Source organism: Dendroctonus ponderosae, unplaced genomic scaffold (assembly GCF_020466585.1).
Source record: "Dendroctonus ponderosae isolate FM_Combo_2020 unplaced genomic scaffold, Dpon_F_20191213v2 Dpon_F_20191213_1, whole genome shotgun sequence".
Lineage (NCBI taxonomy): Eukaryota > Metazoa > Arthropoda > Insecta > Coleoptera > Curculionidae > Dendroctonus > Dendroctonus ponderosae.
The window spans coordinates 31,233,473-31,254,493 of record NW_026017110.1 but is presented as its reverse complement, the minus strand read 5'-3'; the positions used below and the strand labels follow the sequence as shown (position 1 = coordinate 31,254,493).

Genomic DNA, 21,021 nt, shown 5'->3' with positions numbered 1-21,021 from the left:
ATGGTCCTGTTTTGCTGGATCGTTGAAGCTTTTCCATCAGCGCATCAAACTTCTTCTTTTGGCGATTAGTTGCTACTGCTTCGGCCACCATCATTCGGTTAGCTGTTAATCTATCCACTTTTCCCCAATGAATCCAATGCGTTTTGTTGGCTAGTTCTATATTGACAGGTAAGAGTCTACTGTCAATATGTGCAAGATCTCGGCGGGTTTCATGTATCCGTTCCCGTAGAAGAGCTCGTTCCTTGCCTCCCATACGTACATGGAGTCACGGACAGGATGGGCAAGATACTGGATTCTGCACCAATCTGAAAGATACTACCCGAGACTCACCAGAGAGGCCATCGAAATATTTAAACACCAAAACAACTTTAACAGAAGAAATTACGGCACTCAATCCAGATTGGAAGCGCGTTTTGCGTCAAACAGCGTGTGCGCCTAAGCATTTGAACCCCCACCCATCCCCCACGCATGAGCACACACGGCTGGGCTGCATAAATACGACGGGGAATCCAGCAGTTGAATCAGTCCATAGAACAAGGCTTACCACTCTTAGTGGGAAAGCACGGGAGTTCACTTCGCCCACTGCCTCATCGCCTTTAATAATATCTACCGCACTTGTGGACGAAGCGTCAGGAAGAAATTCCCATAGACCACGGCTTCAAAGCCCGGAAAACATTCCTAAATGTGATTTAACCGGCCGTGAAAGCCTTCATAGTCTGAGTAATTTTGACTTTTCGCAACGCCACCATCGGTATAGTTGAACTCGCCAATAAGAAATCTAACTTTATTCCTATTGAAGTTTACTAATATCGGGATATATTTCGGAAAGGAAAGAAAAACGGGAGATGTTGACTTGTTTTATAGAATCCAACAGACTAAAAGTTGAACGATGGAATATATCAACCAATCATGATTGCATCATGCAACTAGCTGTTCACGAGTGCTTTTAGCAGACGCACGTATTCTAAAATCAAAACGTTTAACTATAAGTTACAAAAACATATTATTTGAGAATTTCGAAATTTGATACAAAAAATTATTAGATTACCTGTAATTATATAGATGCAAATGATCATTGTAGACAACTTGATTTTAATAATAAAAAGTTATTTGCATAGTAGATGCTAATGCTTTTTTGTGGTATTTCATCCATGTCTTTTTTGACCACTTTTCCGAGGCTCGGAAGCTCAGAATTTTTCCTTAAGGAATAATTGCGATTTGCACTGCTTACTTTGCGTTACTTTTGAATGGTTTCAGCTATTTTCAGTTAATCGGTGATACATTTTAAATAATTTAAGGCAACTGTCTCCACCAAAACAGGAAATAAACGTGAGCAGTCGAGCTTCGAAAAGTGGTTGAAAACGCATTTCCAGAAGAAACGCAATTAAAAAAGTCTTAGTAAACGCATATTCCACACCGTCGGTGCAAACTGACCATTTAAAATTATAAAATTTGTCTTCTAAACAAACCCGTAAAATATGTTCACTTCATTATGAAACACCCTGTATATTATTAAAAACATTTTCGGGCGGATAATATCAAAGTATATGTGGCAACAGCGCCTGGCTTTTAAACAAACGTTTGTGATCGTTGAATTTCGGGATTGTCACAACTGGGTTCGTTAAATTCCGGTACAGCTGATTGTCAGATTACAAACAAACCGCAAACTTTCATTTTTTGTATGTAATTCATTTCGTGTTTACTCTCTTTGCGGTAGAGTCAAAACGCGTAGTTCGCATAATTAAAGATTGTCGGAAGGTTCAAAGTTCCAATCGTGACTGGATACTTCCTAATCAACGGTTGCTAATTATGTGAAGTTTCTCCGTTCGGACTCCAGTTTCATTGTTCACATTTGCAACTCGAAAATGGCAAGCAGTAGTTCGAATATTCACGAAAATATTCTGTTCCAATCTAGGTCTTCAGATGTAAAGCTTCAGATAGTGCCTGTCCAGCAGAAAAAGCTGAACCATGTTACGAGGCGAGAAAAAGTCGGACTCAGTTTCTCCAACTTGAGTTTCACAGTCAAACAAGGAAAACGTAAGTTGTAAAATTTGCTGTACTTTATTAACATTGCTTCCCTGTGTGGGTATTGTGGTTCTACTATATTACTGGATATTTATTGAATAAGTATTCGAAACTTGTGTAACTTTAGAGGTACTTACAAATACAACAACTTTATAAAATATGTAGATTTTACAAAACTTTGAAAGTTGCACAATTGTCTTGAAGAGAACAATAATTTATTATGTCTTATCTATATATAATAAACTAATCATATATTCTATATTATATGTATTATTATTCACGTATATTATTCACAGCTCAGTTCTCTAGTTTTTATGAGAACCACTTTAGTGTCCTAAATAAATAAGCACCTATAACTACACCTGTATAAATCTATGTTCATGTTTTATTTCGCTGGTTTTGCGTCCCAATTGGAAAATTAAAGTGAAGGTAGCAGGTGTGGGACAATGATGAAAACGTCACAATTCAATTATCTGCCGACGTTTCGACCTTTATTGGGGTCTTCTTCAAGGCTCGTATTATGTGTGAACGTTCTGTCTAAGTAGATTCATTGGAGTGAATGTATCCCCATGGCAAGATATAATACAATACACCTATTCTTGGTCGATGTGTCAATGAACCATCGCTTTCTAGAAAATGGTGATGTGAAAAAGTTTTACTCAATAACTTTCATGTAAAAGATTTAATTAATTTAAGCAACTTCTTTTGTGAGATGGTGAATTATGCTACTCAGTCAAATAGTTTTCCTATTCTGGAATAGATTCTTATGTTTCTAACTTCCAAAATATTTAAGTTCCAGTTTATTGACCGATATCGAATAATTGCAAGATGGTTGATTTTCTTGGAAATTTTGTCTGAGCATTGGTTAAGAAAAAGAAAAACTTTTTTAGCTACCTAGCTTTCGGCAATTTATTGACGCCTTCCTCAGGGTGCTAATTGTTTTAACATAAGAAGGTTGGGAACCCTCCAGAATACTCTATCATTTTTTTACAGCCTGATGAAATATACAATGGAATCACATTGTTTGGTCATAATTTGTTTGTCATGGATTAAAAAACATTTATTCAACGATCAACATGTTTTCTGCAGAAATAACGGGACAGACTACAATAAATATAAATTAATGGTTAGCTGAATTGATTTGATTTCCACATTTCAACATTAATCGCGACTGCGATGTTGTTTCGAAGTTGCGATTAATGTTGAAATGTGGAAATTAAATCAATTCGATATACCGGGCCTTCAGCTCAAATCCTTATCTTCCAGCAGATTTAAAACATATTTATAGTAAAATATAAGGCGGTACAACAAAATGACCACAACTTTTTGGTCACTCTATAATTGTACACACCAAGATACCTTTTCTTGGTAGATGTCTCAATGAACCATCGCTTTCTCGAAAATGGTGATGCGAAAAAGTTTCACTCAATAACTTTCATGTAAAAGATACAATTAATTTAAGCAACTTCTTTTATGAGATGATGAATTATGCTACTCAGACAGATATTTTATTATTATATTATATTATATTATTATGTTTCTGACTTTAAAAATATGTAAGTTCCAGTTTCTTGACCCATATCGAATAATTGCAATCTTGTTGCGAAGTTGCGATTAATGTTGAAGTGTGAAAATCAAATCAATTCGATGTACAGGGCCTTCAGCTCATCATTAACTTGTATTTAGTCTGCCCCGTTATTTCTGCAGAAAACATGTTGATCGTGAATACATGTTTTGTGTAAACCATGACAATGAAATTATGACCAAACAATGTAACTAAAAGTTTAAATATTTCATCAAGCTGTACAAAAAATGATAGAATATTCTGGAAGGTTCCCGGCCTTCTTATCGACAAACAATTAGCACCCTGAGGAAGGCGACAATAAATTGCCGAAAGCTTGGCAGCAAAAAAAGTTTTTCTTTTTCTTCACCACTGCCCAGACCGAATTCCCAAGAAAATCAACCATCTTGCAATTACCAAAATACTTACTGATATATTTAGTTTCATATTAAATAATAAGCGAGATTATACGTTGTATATTTACCTATGTACTGGCAAAGTGTATTTGCGACTGCATAATGTGCAACCACAATTTCGATATACATATATCTAATCTGTGGTGCATCTGCCAAAATAGTTTCAAATCGAGATATAGAATTTGTGACCACTTTTCCAATTTGTGAAAAACATCAAAAATTGATTTTGAAAGGCAATACGTATCTCGATGATATCACTGTCTTAAGCAATTCAAAAGTATCATGCAGGACAAAAAATCAATTGGAAAATGAGTTTATTGCTTACCTACCTATGTTATGCTGTCACGGAAATTCGAAGAACATTGTATTGTATATGGACGGGAAAATGGACTTCTGTTGGGTATTTCAAAACATTTACGATTGTCGGCATACAGGGCGTCAAATTTGTACTTTTTTGTACTTGGAACCAAGGACCCGGACCGAAACGAAATAACTGTTCCTTTCCGGTTTCGGTCCAAGGCGAAATTTAAAATTTCGGTTTAGAAAATAATTTCCAATTCGGTTCCGTTCCGGTTCCGGTTTTTTTTCGGTTCATTTCGGTTCAAATCTATATATAACAACGAACGAGGACAAATATACTCTAATTAGGAATCTCACTATCTTTTTCTTTGCTTGTTGTATTATACAAGATAAAAGATGCGCAAACTATCCACTGGTTCATACGGTACTTCGGCTGGTTGTATGGTAGGGGGTAGGAGTGTAGGAGGACTAGCAACCCCACACAAGGATTGAAATTTAGGTAACATTAAATGGAACAACATTGCAATAAAGACTCCCATATAAAAATTAATTTAATCGTTATATTGTTGAAAAGTAATTTGTCAATGAATTTTCTGACTTTAGCGCTTTTCTCTTCTTTCCGTTTTCAATCAGGTCCACAACTTCGTCAATTCCTCTTCTTTCGCTCTTATTTCCGTTTAAACATTGTTCTTCCTGGTTCATGTCTTCACCATCTTTTGAGGAGTTGCTTTTGTTCAACATTTCAATTTCAAATGTTTCTTTGTTGGTGCTCAAAAAACTAAAATAATTCAACTTAAAAAAGAATTAAAAAAATAGTGTATAAACGTACGGTGTTTGTTCTTTTCGATTGAAAAGTCGGTTGGTCGTCACAAATAATTGTTCCTCTAAAAATTTTTCTTTAATATGTGACCTCGAAGGCGGCAACAAAAAGTTGAGTCCTGAGAATAAACTCTCAACACTAACTTGAGTTGCCGGTACTCTTAATAATAATTGAGCAAGCATGTATAACTCGGGATTAAGCTCTTTCTTTTCCTTCCAGCAATCAAAAATCGTTTAATTTTTTCGTAAGCGTATGCGGCTTTGTTCCACTTTATAGGAATTTAAAATATTTTCAATTTTGTTAAGGGCAACAAATGAACCTTGTGAAGAAAATTCGTTCTAATTAATTCCTTTTAAAAATTTTTGCTGTGAATCTTTATGTCTCAAAAAGACTTTCATTTCATTGCTTGATGAATTAGATGATTCAGTTTCCATATCGTGTTGGTCAGAGTCATATTTAGAATTAGAAGAATTGCACTCTTTTAAGAATATCTAGTTCTAGTCCATAACGACTTTAAATGTGCTTTTGCTCTTTCTACTTGATTGTCGTCTAAAACTACCTTATACCGAGGGTCCAAAAATATCCCAGCAAGGATTATTTTTTATTTGCTGCTTGTAAAATGTACAGTAATTTCTTTCAAACGTTACAAGCAGAACCGAAAAAACCGAAATAAAATATTTCGGTTTCGGTTCAGCACCTAACAGTGTGTTAATATCAAATATGGGTTCTGTTACGGTTCCGGTCCAAATAAAACTGTTCCGTTCCGGTTTTGGGTCCATATCGGTTCCGGTCCGGGTCCCTGCTTGGAACAGGCTGCATGCATTAACGAAATTCACTAGACCGGTCTGGACATACTGAGGAAAACTGTATCCGACCGCAAGAAGCAAATTTGCAAGACATTGTACAAACCTATCGACAAGATAATGCATGTACAAACTACGACTAATAAACAAGAAATCTTGAAAATTGTCAGAAAATTTTATATGGAATAATTTGGAAAATATGGGAAATTCTAAGGATATGAAAATTGTAAGGAAATAGGTATTATGATGAAAACAACAGTAATTTTCCTAAAGTACAAAAGTATTCGATAATATACTAGATATTACCTTAAACGAAATGAATAACAACTTGAAGAACATAAAGAACAATAATTTGTCTGGTGACGACGATATTAGTGTTGAAAATATCAAAATTAAAAAAAACGCAACACAGGAAAAAGATAGACGAAAATGTCTATGGTAGGTTTGGACCACCATATGCATAATCGATTGATGATGAAGGGGTTTTTCAGCATAAGGAATTCAAATCTGCCATTAAATTTTAAAAAGCTTGTAAAAGTGCCACTTTCTGCGATATCTGTACAATGTCCAGAACTTTTTCGTCAACCTGTATACTGACTTAGCTAAGTGTTTTCCTATTAACGTACAAACCATCAAGGTATGCTTGTATCTTTTTACAAATTTATCGAGCCACTATTTTCAAGAAATTTGTGATTAAACAGGAAAATGCAGAACTGTGGGAAATGCCAATGTAATTACTTAAGTACGATGACTACTGTGTTTTGTTAATCCACCGCAGCGATTCGGCTTAAATGGTTGACTGCCTCTAAGTAAGTGATAACAATTTTTCTTACCGAACTTTCAGTTTCAATTGTAATACTTAATTTTTGTCGCAGTGAGCAGACGGCGAATGAAAACTGCTATTGGCTTAAGCAAATCCTCAGTTTTGCGTATTTTTTAACAAACAAATTTAAATCTTGAGCGTTTTATGACAGAGCAGAATTAATTATAGGACCATCCACCAGCAAGAATGCAATTTGCTAATTTGTTACGAACTTTATGGGGTACCTATAATAATATATTTAACCCTCATTTAGATAAATAAATAGGCAGTGCGGCTTAAATGAGAATTATTTTCTCGACCTGCATGTTTTATCACCAAACGTTGAAGGCAAATTGTTATTACCTAATAACTTTGATATAACATAATATGATTTTTCTTCAAGGTGGCACACCAGCCCATTTCGCTAAAAAACTTACGAATTACCTAGACCTACATTTTCCAAATCGGTGAATTGATCGTGGGAGTCCTTGGGCTTAGTCGACTTTAACCCATTAGTCTTATGTGCTTGAAGTTATTTAAACATATTAGTGCATACTCAAACAATTCACACACGAGAAAATTTACTAACTATGAATATTAATTCCGCCAAATAATTATGTAAATATTTTTTTTTTCTAAATTAATGTGTTTTATAAAGTTTTCTGAAATGTGTTGATATTAACGGGGGACATTCTGAGCAGCTGCGGTCGAAAATGTTTTATATTCTTTAATGTCTCTACAAAAAAATCCTATTGCTAAAAAATATCGTTTTCTGGTAGAATTAGTAGGCGAATAGACTTAAGTAATTTTAAAACTCGACATACAGGGCGAAGCAAAAAATTAGGGTCATTTTATTGACACAGAAGGGGGTTTATTTTTCCAGTTTTTCAAAACCCGACAATAGATTTGGATTTTTGATTATCAAAAACCTCCGTAACTGTGTTAAAACATGCAGCACCGTACAAAGTACAGCGAAAGTTACTAAGTAAATAAAAATTAAAACTAAGGAAAAATAAGAAAATTACGACACTCTGTGTGTCGACAACCGTCAACTTTTTAACTATGGTGAGTTCAATTAAATTCTCACTGCAAGAACTTTCCAGTTTGTGTTTACTACAATTTTGTCATACTACAATCTTGTTATATTACAATCTTGTTATACTACAATTTAGACTCTGTACAGATCAGATAGCACATGATGATCTTCATATACAGGGTGTTCCGTAAATATGTTAAAATATTTTAACAGCGTGTTCTCCTAGTCATTTTAGAGCGGGGTCTTCTTGAGAAATTTGATCTCCAAAATGGCGAAAAATTGTAGTTTTTGTTGTTTTTTTTTAAACGGTTAAACATATAATCTTCAATTTTGGTATAGATTATAAGCTAATTGAGTGCCATTCTATGTTAGTGTTGTGTAGTTCAGTGCTTTTATATAGGATAGAAATGTGGAACCCTTATTTTTGTTTTGTTCAGAACTTTTTTGTGTACACCTAAACTTTTATCAACATAGTTTTTTTAATTACTGCAAGTTATTTATCAACTTTTTTATCTCTTATTGTTTTTTCCTAAGACCACTAGTTTGCCCGCAAAAAATAAAGGATGTTTGTGAAACATCGATGTTTTTCTCCCATCCCTATATGTAATACATGATTATTTAGTTATCACAAATAATGAATAAATTAATAACTAATAAATTTTATTTTTCAATATTGACTCCAGTAAAATTACCACTTTTCGAAGCATATGTTTTATTTTGTACCACTTGATTTTATCAAAAAAGTTTAAAATAGAATTATGCTTTCATTTTTAACAGGGAATCATCCTGAAATTTATGGAGTTTTTTTATATGTCCTGTTTTCAAAACGGTGTGAAGAAACCTATTTAAACCAGGATTTCCCTTGTCAAATTCAGTTTGGTCAATTTTGTCAAATACCGTAACAGTCATCCTGCTAAGTAAGCTAAGCTGATTTTGTCCAACATCTCAATATTACTGCTTAAAGTGAAAAATCAATTAGTGCCCACCTTTTATTTGCTTTTCCCTTTTTACACAAAAATTTATTTTTTTCAATGCTAAAAATGTGTAATTCCATATTATACAAAATTCCAATCAAATGTAAAATTTTCAAAATGGTACATGCATTAATATCTTAAATGACTAAGACCGCTTTCAAATGATTCCATTTCCAGTGTCTCAGATAAAACAGTTCCGTGGGTAATTAAACTTTGATGAAATTAGTATCAATTTAAAACACAATTTCACGTTAATAACCTGTTATCAGAGTACATACAGTTCAAACGTCTTATAATTGACGTCAAACATGCATGAAAATTATTCTTAACAATTGATATAGACAATGGATTTTGTACCTTGTCGTTTCGAACACATGCTCATCAATTGGCTGGTTAATTATCGCTACTTCAAATAAAGTTTCAATTATATTCAGTTCGATGTTCATAGGTTGAAATTGGAAAGGGATTTATTATTGTGAAACACCTTATTTATAGCCAATTAAATAGAAAATGAGCCAAAACCAGTGATAGGAATAAGCTAAATAATTCAACCAATAATAATAAAAACAACTTTGCTTGGTATTGCAAGCCTTTATAACGTACAGTAATTGTATGTTACCCAACCACTGATATTTCAACTTTCCAATAGCGAAAATTGTTCTTGTATGCCCATCAGTTACCAGTTCGGTGTTATTATTTACCGCCCAATAGGCATGGCAGAAAAGTTACACAAATGCATGTTTACACAAATAATACCAGTTGTCTTCACAGAATGTTCGTCTTTCAGATTTCTCATTGTTAATAAATCACATTGTGCAGAACTAGTTGTTATTGCATTATCTGCGCTCATATTATTCAATATTACTCTTATTTTTATTGCTGTTTGTTTTGTTTATATTTTTAAATCTACAATTGTTTTTCTAGTAATTCAACAATTTGCTAATAAAGAATAATAAACGAACGGTTAATTCTTACAAATTATCGATTCAAAACTGCATTGTACAAATAATCAAATAATGGTAATTTCGATGTATTGTACATAATTTGTTATTCGAAGGTTAATTCCAATAATGGATTTTGCCCCATAAAATGAAAAAAAAAATGTGTATTTAAAATCCCATCAAAAATATACCATCTTCTCATTGTCATTGTCGTTTAAATGGCTGGAAGTTAATTTGTAACAAAGATTTATTTTAAATACTTAGTTGCGGTTTCTCAAAAATATTTACGTAGAACGTTATGCAATTTTTTTTGTATAAAATTGTATTTGATTCTGTTTAATGAGTGTGTAGCAGTTGCAGTTAATAATTAAACAATTTCGATTAACCATATCAATTATCTTTCAGAAGACAAAGTGATCCTAAAAGATGTCAGCGGAAGAATCCGACCTGGAGAACTTACCGCCATCATGGGACCCTCCGGTGCTGGTAAATCCACTCTCCTAAACATCCTCACTGGATATAAGTAAGCTTTTGTTTTTCCCTAATTAAAAGAAGCACATGACGATTTACTTATAATTTAATATTAGCGCTTAACCCTTTGTTGATATGCAACAAAATCATCTATTAAGTCATTTTCAACTCTGACACCAGACTTTTTCTTCTGAATCTGATGATGTTTCAACAGATATTTTAGCCCATAAGTCCCTGACTTTAACTTTGGACTTCCGGGCGCAGAGGATGCTCGGCTTTTTGGATTTTTCGACCGTCGTTGCAAGTGGATTTCTTTCCTTTTAGGCAAATCATGTGGAGATGATACCGGAACGAACATATGGCTCAAGTTTAGATAGCTACATTTCCTTCCATCGTGGATATATTTTTCGATGTTTTGGGTATGATGGAGAATAAAACTATACATTTTTGAATACTTATTTCTACTTGGCACAGCCGGATCTGATGGCAATAAGTCCACATTTTCAAGCAAAGATGTTTTCGCAATTTCATTGCTTTCATCTAGACTGTTCATGGCTTTTAATTGATCTGTACATGCCAGGCTTTCTTCCCTGTAACCTATTAAAATTTTAATGAAACACTCGAAACTGTTATTCATTGTTAACACTTACCAGCCGTCCATACCTCATAAAGGTCTCCTCGATAACCTGTTGATTCATCCCAAGATTTGCGACAGTTATATTTTATCCATTGTTCGATTTCTTGGGCCGGAACCGAATCGATCTTTTGTGGTCTTGGGATTAAGTTCCAACGTAAACTATTCAACAATAATTCTTGACTGGGAGAATTTTGCATAAGCTACAATGTTGAGATCAAATTAGAGACTTGCAGAGGTACAGTAGTCACTTACTAGATCATATGTGATTGACTTTTCTTCATCGAGGGTCTCGACAACGAGTTTAGGCTTAGGGACTTCAGTGTAGTCGATGAGGAGACGACGTTCGGGGTTATCTATCGGATAACAGTGAATGTCTTAATTCAGAAATTTTCTAAACGAGGAAAATATCCTCTGTGCTGGATTTTGCCGTTTTTACCTGGATGCATAAAGGTGTACAGTCGATAAATGATTAAGTATATGTACATGTATCTTAAAATTTGTGGTCCAATTAGAGGCGACTCTTGAATAGTAATTGTTAATTATACTTTTTTTAACCGCTTATTTGACCAAAAGTAGTTAATTAATGGCGATGTGAGAAATTAATATCGATTTTTTAATTACTTTTAAATAGGGAGTGAACCGAAAGTAGGTGGCAAAACTGCATATTCTTTGATCAAAAAATTCATACAAGTAGGTACACAAATGCTTAGCGTATGAGAAGGGTGTGAAAAGTAAATTTGGGGTTTTCCTAGCGCCTAGTGCTCAAAGATACTTATGGTCAGTTTTATCGTGCCAGCTTCTTTCGTCGACAGCCACTGGTATTTTACTTTGAAAAAAGTTAATTCTCCATTGTTGTAAGTTAGAAAAGTTTGGCGTTTTGTATTGTTGTTGTATCTGTCGTTGTATTCGAGTAACTTAATGTGAGCTTTAATAGGACAAAAATTAGAGCAATCTTGTTAAAAGATGCTACCTACCAAAATGACAAACAAGTAATTGCAACAAAAACAGTAAATACAGTTTACATTAACAAGGATTCAATAAAGCCTATTTTATAAGTTATGAAAACAAAAACAAGCTTTTATTTTACTACTACCATGTATATGTCTAATTTCCATTAAGTGGCCCAAAGCTCTGATATGATGATGATGTATTCGTTTAGTTTCACAGTTCCACTTTGACTTTGAGAATTTTAGCATTCCAAATAGGTATTCCTAAGTTTTTAGAAAATATTGAATCCTTCGTACTTCGCTTTTTAAGCTTTGTGTATTAAGCATATTTCGACTAAGATAACAGCATATTAATACACAGAGCATTCGATTGAAAGGAGCAACTGTTACGAGGGTTGAGTACCCAGACTCAGACCCTAGGCCTATACCATTCATACCTATCTGGTCTCTTTATTTATGGATGTTTTATGTAAAAAATGGCATCTGAGGTAGGGATTGGACATCGATCCTATAGCATCGATAGTTGCATACAAATTTCAAATTGATGAACTTAAACTTAAATAATTTTATTTTACTACTACTATGACATTTTAAAACAATGCATTGTTAAATAATCGGCTAAATTTATTCAACTTATAGTTGCCACATGTTTCGGTCAACTAACTGCAAAAAGAGGCTTTTTTCGGGTGCAACTGGAAATGGGCTGCTATACCGCGTATATATCGTTTGTATCGGCACCATCAAAGAGTTCGCAGAAAATATTTCTATCTATTATCAACATCAAATGTCCGATGTTTTCATTTCAAGATCTAACATCGATGGTAAAAATATCGAACATCGAACGAATTACATCGTTGTTTTCAAAACATCGATGTTTTTCTCTCATTCCTCATGTTTTAGTGAGTTTGGCCAAGCCATAAAATCATATTTACGTTTGTTTAAAATTAATCATCTAGATCAAGGATGAGCAACACGCGGCCCGTTAAACATATTTGTGTGGCCCTCCAGAATTTCTAAAATTGAATTTATTTTATCGACTTTCTCCCATCAATATATTGATATAAAATTAATTATAATAAAATGGTACTTAGTACATACTAAACCGAACTATTTTTTTGTGACTAATTACTCACTTCTCGGCAGCTTATTCAAACATGCAAAACAATCGAGCCGCATCTGCACGATTTTTGGTGACGAGATACTCACTTGTCGGCGACATCTTATGCAGAATAATGTGTCTCACTTTCCACATTTAGAAATCCAAAAACTTGCTTCTCAAAAATGCGCACAATATATAGACATTTTAATCAACAAATTTGAAGAATAATACCGTATTAAAAAACGTATTTTTCTCAGTAAATATCGATTTTTTTTATAAATCTTATGTGAGCCCTGAGAAATTTCCGCTTTCGATCAAAAATGCAAAGAAAAATGACCACCGATCAAAACTGATGCACGATTAGAAAGCTGCGCATCAATTTCGGCTGAAATTGATCAGCATTTTTCGAAGGAACAGTGCCAAATTTCTTACTAAAAATTTCAAGGAAATTCGTTGTTTGGTTCTTCTCTTTTTTTGTTTTTATTTTGCATTAAAATTTGTATTTGAATTCTTATATTTTTTTATTCTAATGTTTATTATAAATAAAGTTTGGACAATTATTATTCACCCTTGTGAAAAAGGTTGCTCACCCCTGATCCAGATGATTGTCGAAATATAAAAAAAAACGTTTTTCTAATTTGTAGTGCAAAAAGTCTGATTAAAATCGGCATTTGAGCTAGGTTTCACGTACCATATAACATGCTGTCTATTACGATTTAAGTGCTATTATTTGTCGGAAAATATGAGGTTATTATCGTAAGCAATTTGTTATTGACGTCAAGTGTGAGGTGTAAAAAACAACTTTGCATAATTAAGTGGTACCCAAAGAATACCTACAGTATAAAGTATCCACATTTTAGCTCCGTGTTTATTTCCATGAGTCCAAAATGTACTCACCAATGGTCAGGCAATTCGCGCCTTGAACCAATTTGCCGTTCCTCCAGAGTTCTTCAACCCTATGGCCCGCTGGGTTTATCAGCATGCCCGTCCCATGAAAATCTCCGTTTCTATTAAAATAACCGTCGTAGATGACTCCATGTGGATATCTGTAAACTCTTTCATGGAAGAATATTACCGATAGGTATTATCTACATTCGATTATAGGTACATATACAGATTACTTAGTTTAATATTTTACAGCAGAAAAAATGTGAAATGAAACCGGTGTAACAAGGCTTAGGACTTGTTCTTATTTCAACCTTACTTCGTTCACAAATCAATAGCGATCGAAAACTTACCTTTTCCTGCCATACCTAATCGATTGTATTCCCCGATATACTTGCTTCCCGTACAAAATGTTTTCACGCTTGTCTGGTTGATTATTAGGGTCGTCGACTTTGGAAATCGTAGCTCCTTCATATGTAAAAGACGACAACTTCTTCATAGGTAGTATGGAATCTTCATCAAAGTTAGTAAGCAAGAAGCTGCTCCGCTTTCCCATCCTATTGTTAGCCAGATATTCTAATTTTATACTATCCGCCCGATAATTTTCCGTATCTATTGCGATGGAGCCTTGGTAAATATGTTTGCTTTGCATCAGGGATTCCACTGGCAATTCTACGTGTAACGACCCGAACATGGGCATTTTTCCAGGCTTTGGAGGTGAGTATGTAAGATCGTCGTTCATCTTGTATTCATGAGACGCTTCAAACTTGAGATTTTCCTTAAATCCCCGTTCTCTCCCCGATTGTGCTTGATGTGACTATGGCGGCATGAAGAAATTTATGTTCAATCCCCCACTAACACCCACTTTTATGCGCAAGCGATATTTCTAAATGATACCCGAAATGACAAATTTCTGATTTTCTCTGACATTTTCGTGAAGATCACGGGTACCATCAATAAATCTAACAGGTGTAAAAGGTAATGTTGGATTTTCGGGTTTGATATCACGTGTTGTTAAAAGTTATTTACAAATTTCGTGCAAGCTCCTTATTTATAATCCCACAAGTTCGTAGAGTGAGCTCTTTCGTCCTATGTGATAGATGATCTGCACGTATTATGCATTTTCCTTCTTGATCTTAGGCGAATCGCCTGTTCAGTTATCGTTCACTTGCGTGAGGCTGTCGCTCCATCGTTTCCTGGGGCTCCCAACGTTTATTCGTCCCATTGGAGACTTGTCACAAGTCTGCGGTGGTCCATCCTGCTTATGTGCTCATTCCATTCCTTCTTCCTGTTTGCTACCCATTCATTGATGTTCTTGACATTACAGGCTGTTCTGACATCCTCGCTTCTCTCTCTATTCAGCAGTGTCTTTCCGGTGATTCTACGGAGTATTTTCATCTCAGCTGTCTCTAGGAATCTTTTGGTTTTCGCTGTTTCTGGCCTGGTTTCTGCGCTGTATGTCATCACCGGCCTGACGACGGTTTTGTAGATCCTCGATTTAGTGTCCGTTCCCATACTCTTATTGCACCATATGGCATTCAGACAGCCAGCTATTCTAATTACTTTTGTTGTTTGATCTCTTACCCCTGTCTCAATATCCCCAAAGCCGGAAAGTTCCACGCCAAGATAGTTAAATTTAATTTTCTGCTCGATTACTCTACCGTCAAGTTCCAGTTTGCATCTTAGAGGGTTTTTTTGATGTTGTGAAGCACTTTGTTTTGGTCGGTGATATTTCCATATTTAGAGACTTGGCTGTCAGGTTGAATAAGTGTAATAACCTTTGTAACTCATCTTCACTTTCTGCAATGAGAGCAGCATCGTCAGCATAACACACTATTTTGATTTCTGCATCCCCCATTTTGTATCCCTGTAGCCCTCGTACACTGCGCACAATTTCTTCCATTATTAAATTGAAAAGGGTAGGGCTCAGAGAGTCTCCCTGACGAATACCGCTACCCGCTGGTATTGGTTCTGTGAGGTCTCTTCTATTTGTGCTCGTATTTTATTGTTTGTATATATGTTCTCTATGATTTTAATGAGATTGTGTGGGATTTGCCTGTTGTAAAGGAGTTGCAGGACGCCTTTGAGCTGGACACGGTCAAATGCTCTAGTCAGATCAACAAAACATGTAAACGTTGGCTTGTTGTATTCAATCGACTTCTGGACTATTTGTCTTAATACGCACACGGCGTCCGTGCAAGATCTTCCGGATTTGAATCTCTGTTGTTCGTCGGCCAACGATGTAAGATTGTTAATTTTGTTCGTAATTACTTTAGTTGTTAGTTTTAGAGCAGTGTTTAAAAGGTTTATTCCTCTATAATTTGATGGTATTCTCTTGTTCCCTTTTTTGAACATTCGTACAGTAGTGCTGGTTCGCCATTCATCTGGGATTTGGTGATGATATATAATTTCTGTATTAAAGTTGTTAATTCTTCTGTTAGTCCTTGCCCACCGTATTTGAGCAATTAATTTTGTATACCGTCTTGCCCGGCGCCTTTTCCATTTCTTAGTTTCTGTAGTGCGTTTTCTACGTCGTATGTATTGATCGTGGCATCTTCGTTAATAGTTATTTCTGGTGTGGTAGGCTCGTCTGCCGTGTTTGTCGTTTTATACAGATCGGTTAAATATCTGATCCACTCTTTCTTTTTTATGTGGGTTGGTTCTATCATTTCATTCACCTCCTTTCTGTGCGATCTTATCAATCGCCATATCTGCTTTTCAAGCCCGTAGAAATCACCTTCCAGGCGGTTGGAAAACATTTCCTAGTGATCGTTTTTTATTTTTCTCATTAATTCTTTAGTTTTGTTCCTAAATTGCTTATATTCATTATACGATTCTGGCGTTCGCACAGTACAATATTTTAGGTAGGCTTTTCTTTTTTATTTGCACTGTTCCTTGGCTGCTGTTGATTGTGATTGATGTTCTTTTATTTGCACTGTTCTTGTGGTTGATTACGTCGTTCCCTTTTATGGTTCGTTCTCCAAGTGCCTCCCTTGCTGAATTATTGATATTATTCTTGATTATTTCCCAAGCTAGATTGATGCCGTTAGTATTTAAAATCGGGTTTTCTTCGATTTTTTTTGTAATCTATTTTTGTATAGGTACTTTATCATAGGGTCTCATAGCAGCTCAATATTGAGTTTCTGTGTTGATATCACCGGTCTTGGTTGTTTTGGTATTCGTATTTTCAATTTAATTCTTTCGAGTAAAAGGTTATGATCGCTTCCTATATTTTCCGAATTGAGCGTTCTGATTTCGAGTATTTCAGTTGGGTGAAATTGCCTATTAATCACAATGTAATCGATTGTCGATGTTATGGCCTCTGTTATTTGCAAATGTAAATTATGAATTTTTAACAGAGCAAATGGAATTTACTCCTATTACTGTTATAAATCAGGCAAAATATTTATTAAAAAATTATGAATCAGGCCCAAAACTTTTATTTAAAATTAACCTTTTAGATTTATTGTCAATTAAATTTGCGTTGATTTCAATTTTCAGTTAAAAACTTTTAAACTGAAATGTTTATAGTTTTTGGAAAATTTAGCAGAAATTAAAGGGTATGAGTTTATAATTCTGCGATATTAACGGAAAATTTTACCTCTTGTTATACAGCATAGCATTTTTTAAATTTGTTTTCACTTTATCTTTGATTTTCTCTCAGGATTAAATCCTGTTGCCACGTCGCTGTATTAAAGTAAATATAATTTTTATTTGACATTGAAGAAATATTTCTAATAATTGGGAATTTCAAATGGAAATATATCTATCATATATAAATATTGACCAGCTTTTTCATTGGCACTTTATAATTACTTGCATAATATGTCGATTTTATTTGTTGTTAATGTGATTTATATGAATAATTAGTGACATTTATTAACTCAAATATTATGGAAAATCGGGCTCTCCTAAACGGAGAGCTAAACCTTTCGGTTAGGCCGGAGTTTTAAGCTTACTAGAATCGAGAGAGGCGTCAAAATTCCGAAATTGTAATAGATAATTATGTCGCTTATTCTTCTCTTCTTCTTCAGCCCGTTTGAGTCGATCTACACTGTGCTGCGAGAATTCACTTCTTTCCTGCTCATCTATGTATATCATCTCGCCATCTTAACAGGGGTCTATCTATACTTCTTTTTGTTAGTCGTGGTTTCCACTGCATGATAATTTCTGTGCACTTTATATCATTCCGCGCGACATAACCCGCTTATCGCCATTTACATCTCACACTTTGTTTCACCGGGTTACTGACTTTAGTTTTCGCCCTGATGTATTCATTCGTTTGCCTATCTCTCAAGCTAATTCCGAGCATTTCGCAGTCGTTGTGCGCTTTTCTTAATTTGCACTGTCTGGAGTCCATACAACATGACCGGTAGCACGCACGCATAATACACTCTTTGTTTTAAGTTTATTGGTATTTTAGGTTATTTGAGGATATGTGCGAGATTTCCGAAACCCGCCCAAACCAACCTAATTTTCCTCTTTTTTTCGGCTGCCTGATTGTTCTTGCCTAGTATTATGTTGTGCCCAAGATATATATATTCTTCTACAACTTGAAGTGCGTGGTTATCGATAGTGGCACAAATGTTGTCTGGGCTCATAATATTGTTTTTTGAAGTTTCATTTCCAGGCCTACCATTTGTGATGCTTCCCTCAGGTCGTGTAGCATACTGCTAAGCATCCTGCGTTAGTGCTCATGAGTACAATGTCGTCGGCAAAACGGAGATAATTTAAGTATCTTCCGTCTATGTTGACTTCCTTCTGTTGCCATGGCAATTTCTTAAGGACATCTTCCAACTCTAGGGTGAATAATTTTGGAGAAATCGAGTCACCCTGTCTAACTCCTCTCTGTATTGGGATCTTGTCCGTTATTGAGTTTCCATCTATTGACATGGAGCGTAGCATCTTTGTAGATGTCTCCAATGAGGCTTGTATATCTGGAGTGTATCCTCGCGTTGCTCATCGCATCTAGCACCGCCCATGTTTTCACTGAGTCGAATGCTTTCTGGTAGTCAACGAGTGCGAGGTGTAACGGGACATTGCGTGTGCACCGTTTGAATGTGGTCCAATATACTAAAGCCACTCCGGAATCCAGCCTGTTTCACGGGATTTTTCCTTCCTCCAGGCTGTTAAAAAGGACAATCAGTGCTTTCCCAAGAGCTTTACCTCCGTTTTTTTTACAATTTCTACTGTACCTTCTCCTGGGGCCATCCGGTTCTTCATCTGCTTTAATGCCATTTTAAACTCTGCAGTGTCAATTTCTGGGATATCCTCAGAGCCCACATTTTGGACTACTTGAATTTTCGACCGATTTGGTTTAGGTACCTGATGGCTGTAAAGTTCCTGCTAAAAATGCTGGATGGTTGATGTTATTTGCTGCCCCTGTAACAACTTCTCCTTGTTGGTTCTTAATTTTGTATGTGAGCGATTTTTCTTTTGTTCTTTTCGATCGAAGTACTTTCATATCATGTTGTTCTCGATAGATTTGTTTATTGTTTGTGTGTTATAAAATCTCTGGTCCTTTCTAATTTCCTCCTTTACTTCTCTATCCAGCGTTTGAAATCTTGCTGAATCTCTATCCGTTGTTCTGCGTTCTGCCAGTAGATTATTGGTGTTTTGGCTGAATTTCGTATCAGCTCTTGCTTTCATCGAGGATACTGTCTTTGTAGCTGCCTAAACACTGCCCACGATTTTTCCATTCGTCATTTCTCAGGGCGTCTGTTGGTGGTTCCAATTTTTTGTTGATTTGTCCGTTGTACTCCTCTTACTCCTCTATTAAGTTGGGTCGCGGTTGTCTGAATGATGTTCTATATTCGTTTTTTCCTGTCCAAGTGTGTGTTTTTATTTATTGCGGCTTGTACAATTCTGTGGTCACTTCCGGTGTTAAAACGACTGAGAACCGATACATCGGTGCAAAACTGTTTATCTGTAGTGAGGACATAAACTATTTTGTTCTTCATTGCGCCATCTGAACTTCAAGTGCACTTTTTTAAGGCTGTTTCGTAAAGAGTGTGTTCATGGAGCATATTTGTTCTTTGTTCAGGAAGTCAAGCCACGTCGGTCTTCATAAAATTGTTCGGCGTCTTCGTCTGTTGATGTGGATGTGGGTGCGTATGCCTGTATGTGTATTTTGTTAATTCGCAGCATAATGTAGATACACGGTCTGATATGGCTTTGATTTTAGTGACAAGATGTTTTATCGTGCTGTTGACCTAGATCGCCACTCTTCCTACGTGGTAAAACTTGTTTCGGAATTTTTGTGAAAAAGCAGATGACCAGATTTCAAAATCATATTGGCCTCTCCTTTTATTCTGGTAGCATGTACATCCCACTTGATATTTTGGACTTCGTTTTCTAGACTTAGTAGGTGCTCTGCTAGTCTGTCTCATTGTGCGAATGTTGTATGTTAAAACTAAATTGTTCTTGTTGGTTTTTAGCTTTTAATTTGGTATTGCCGAAATTCTGCCTCTCCCAGAATCGTTGAGGCGGTCTGATAAATCAATGCGTCATTCTGAGCGCTTAGCTCTACTCGCCTGGGGTATTTCTGTACTGGAATTCGACATTTTCATTTTTGGAAGAGGGTTTGGCATTTAAACGCCCTGCTTGCCGATTGGGTTGGCGAGATTTTATTTTTATCCGCCTATTCTGGGTCAGACGCTGTTTGTAGCCGCTCATTCTGAGACAGACGCTACTTTTCTGTTGGTCCGCGAGCGGTATTTCTTTTTTCTCCCATATCTTGGGGGTATTTCCCTTTTCGCCACCTGGGGACGCGTCCTCTAGGGGTTACATGATCCCCCGAGGAATTATATCACACATGATTTCAACTTGTGTTATAGTTATATTAATAGTGTTATCACACTATTGATGGATTAGTTATATCAGATATTAGTAGAAAACTATTTTTTAATTGCCTCTTACCTATTGTAAAATTGGTTTAAATAAAAGTATTATGTATGCTGTAGCATCTGGAGTTATTTTTTGTATATGTTGCTACCTCCTCTCCCGCTTGCATTAAGAGTCTTTCTCTGAAATGTATTTTTATACATATCGTGGGTTTAAAGCTAGAAGTGACCAAGTCCGAAATTGCCGTATTTGTTGATCAAGTAATTAAAAATATATACAGGGTGATTCAAAATTGGCGTCATTCCTCTGGAGGTGTTGTCTGGCGCTGTTATAGGAGTACTGAAAAAATAGTAAAATAAATTAATTGTTATTAAAAACTGAGAAATTTGCAAAAAACTATATCAGAAATACGGCAGCAATGTTTTTCAAGGTAACCTGCCTAATTAACATTGCGCAAATAC

The 21,021-nt window shown here is 35.4% G+C and overlaps 2 protein-coding genes across 4 annotated transcripts in view; one reads left to right on the top strand and one right to left on the bottom strand.

The window, feature by feature from the left end:
- The window catches only part of LOC109540797 (ATP-binding cassette sub-family G member 4), a 70,542-nt gene that overhangs the window by 22,589 nt on the left and 26,932 nt on the right, over positions 1-21,021 (top strand). The window contains exons 2-3 of one of the 2 annotated variants that reach the window (XM_048669272.1): positions 1,916-2,037; positions 10,084-10,201. In XM_048669272.1, coding sequence (XP_048525229.1) covers positions 1,916-2,037; positions 10,084-10,201 — 240 coding nt within the window. Of the gene's footprint in view, positions 1-1,678; positions 2,038-10,083; positions 10,202-21,021 lie in introns of those variants that run through there. The other variant, XM_048669270.1, reaches the window with a different exon arrangement.
- LOC109540799 lies at positions 10,238-17,138 on the bottom strand. Of its 2 annotated transcripts, none has more exons than XM_048669309.1 (5): positions 14,071-17,138; positions 13,730-13,878; positions 11,039-11,139; positions 10,800-10,986; positions 10,238-10,746 (listed from the first exon to the last, which is right to left on the bottom strand). In XM_048669309.1, exons 1-5 carry the CDS (start codon positions 14,457-14,459, stop codon positions 10,262-10,264), a joined length of 1,311 nt encoding a protein of 436 aa, XP_048525266.1. In that variant the 5' UTR covers positions 14,460-17,138; the 3' UTR covers positions 10,238-10,261. The 2 variants fall into 2 exon arrangements, with proteins under 2 accessions (XP_048525266.1, XP_048525261.1); XM_048669304.1 differs by having other exon boundaries at positions 13,730-13,887; positions 14,071-17,137.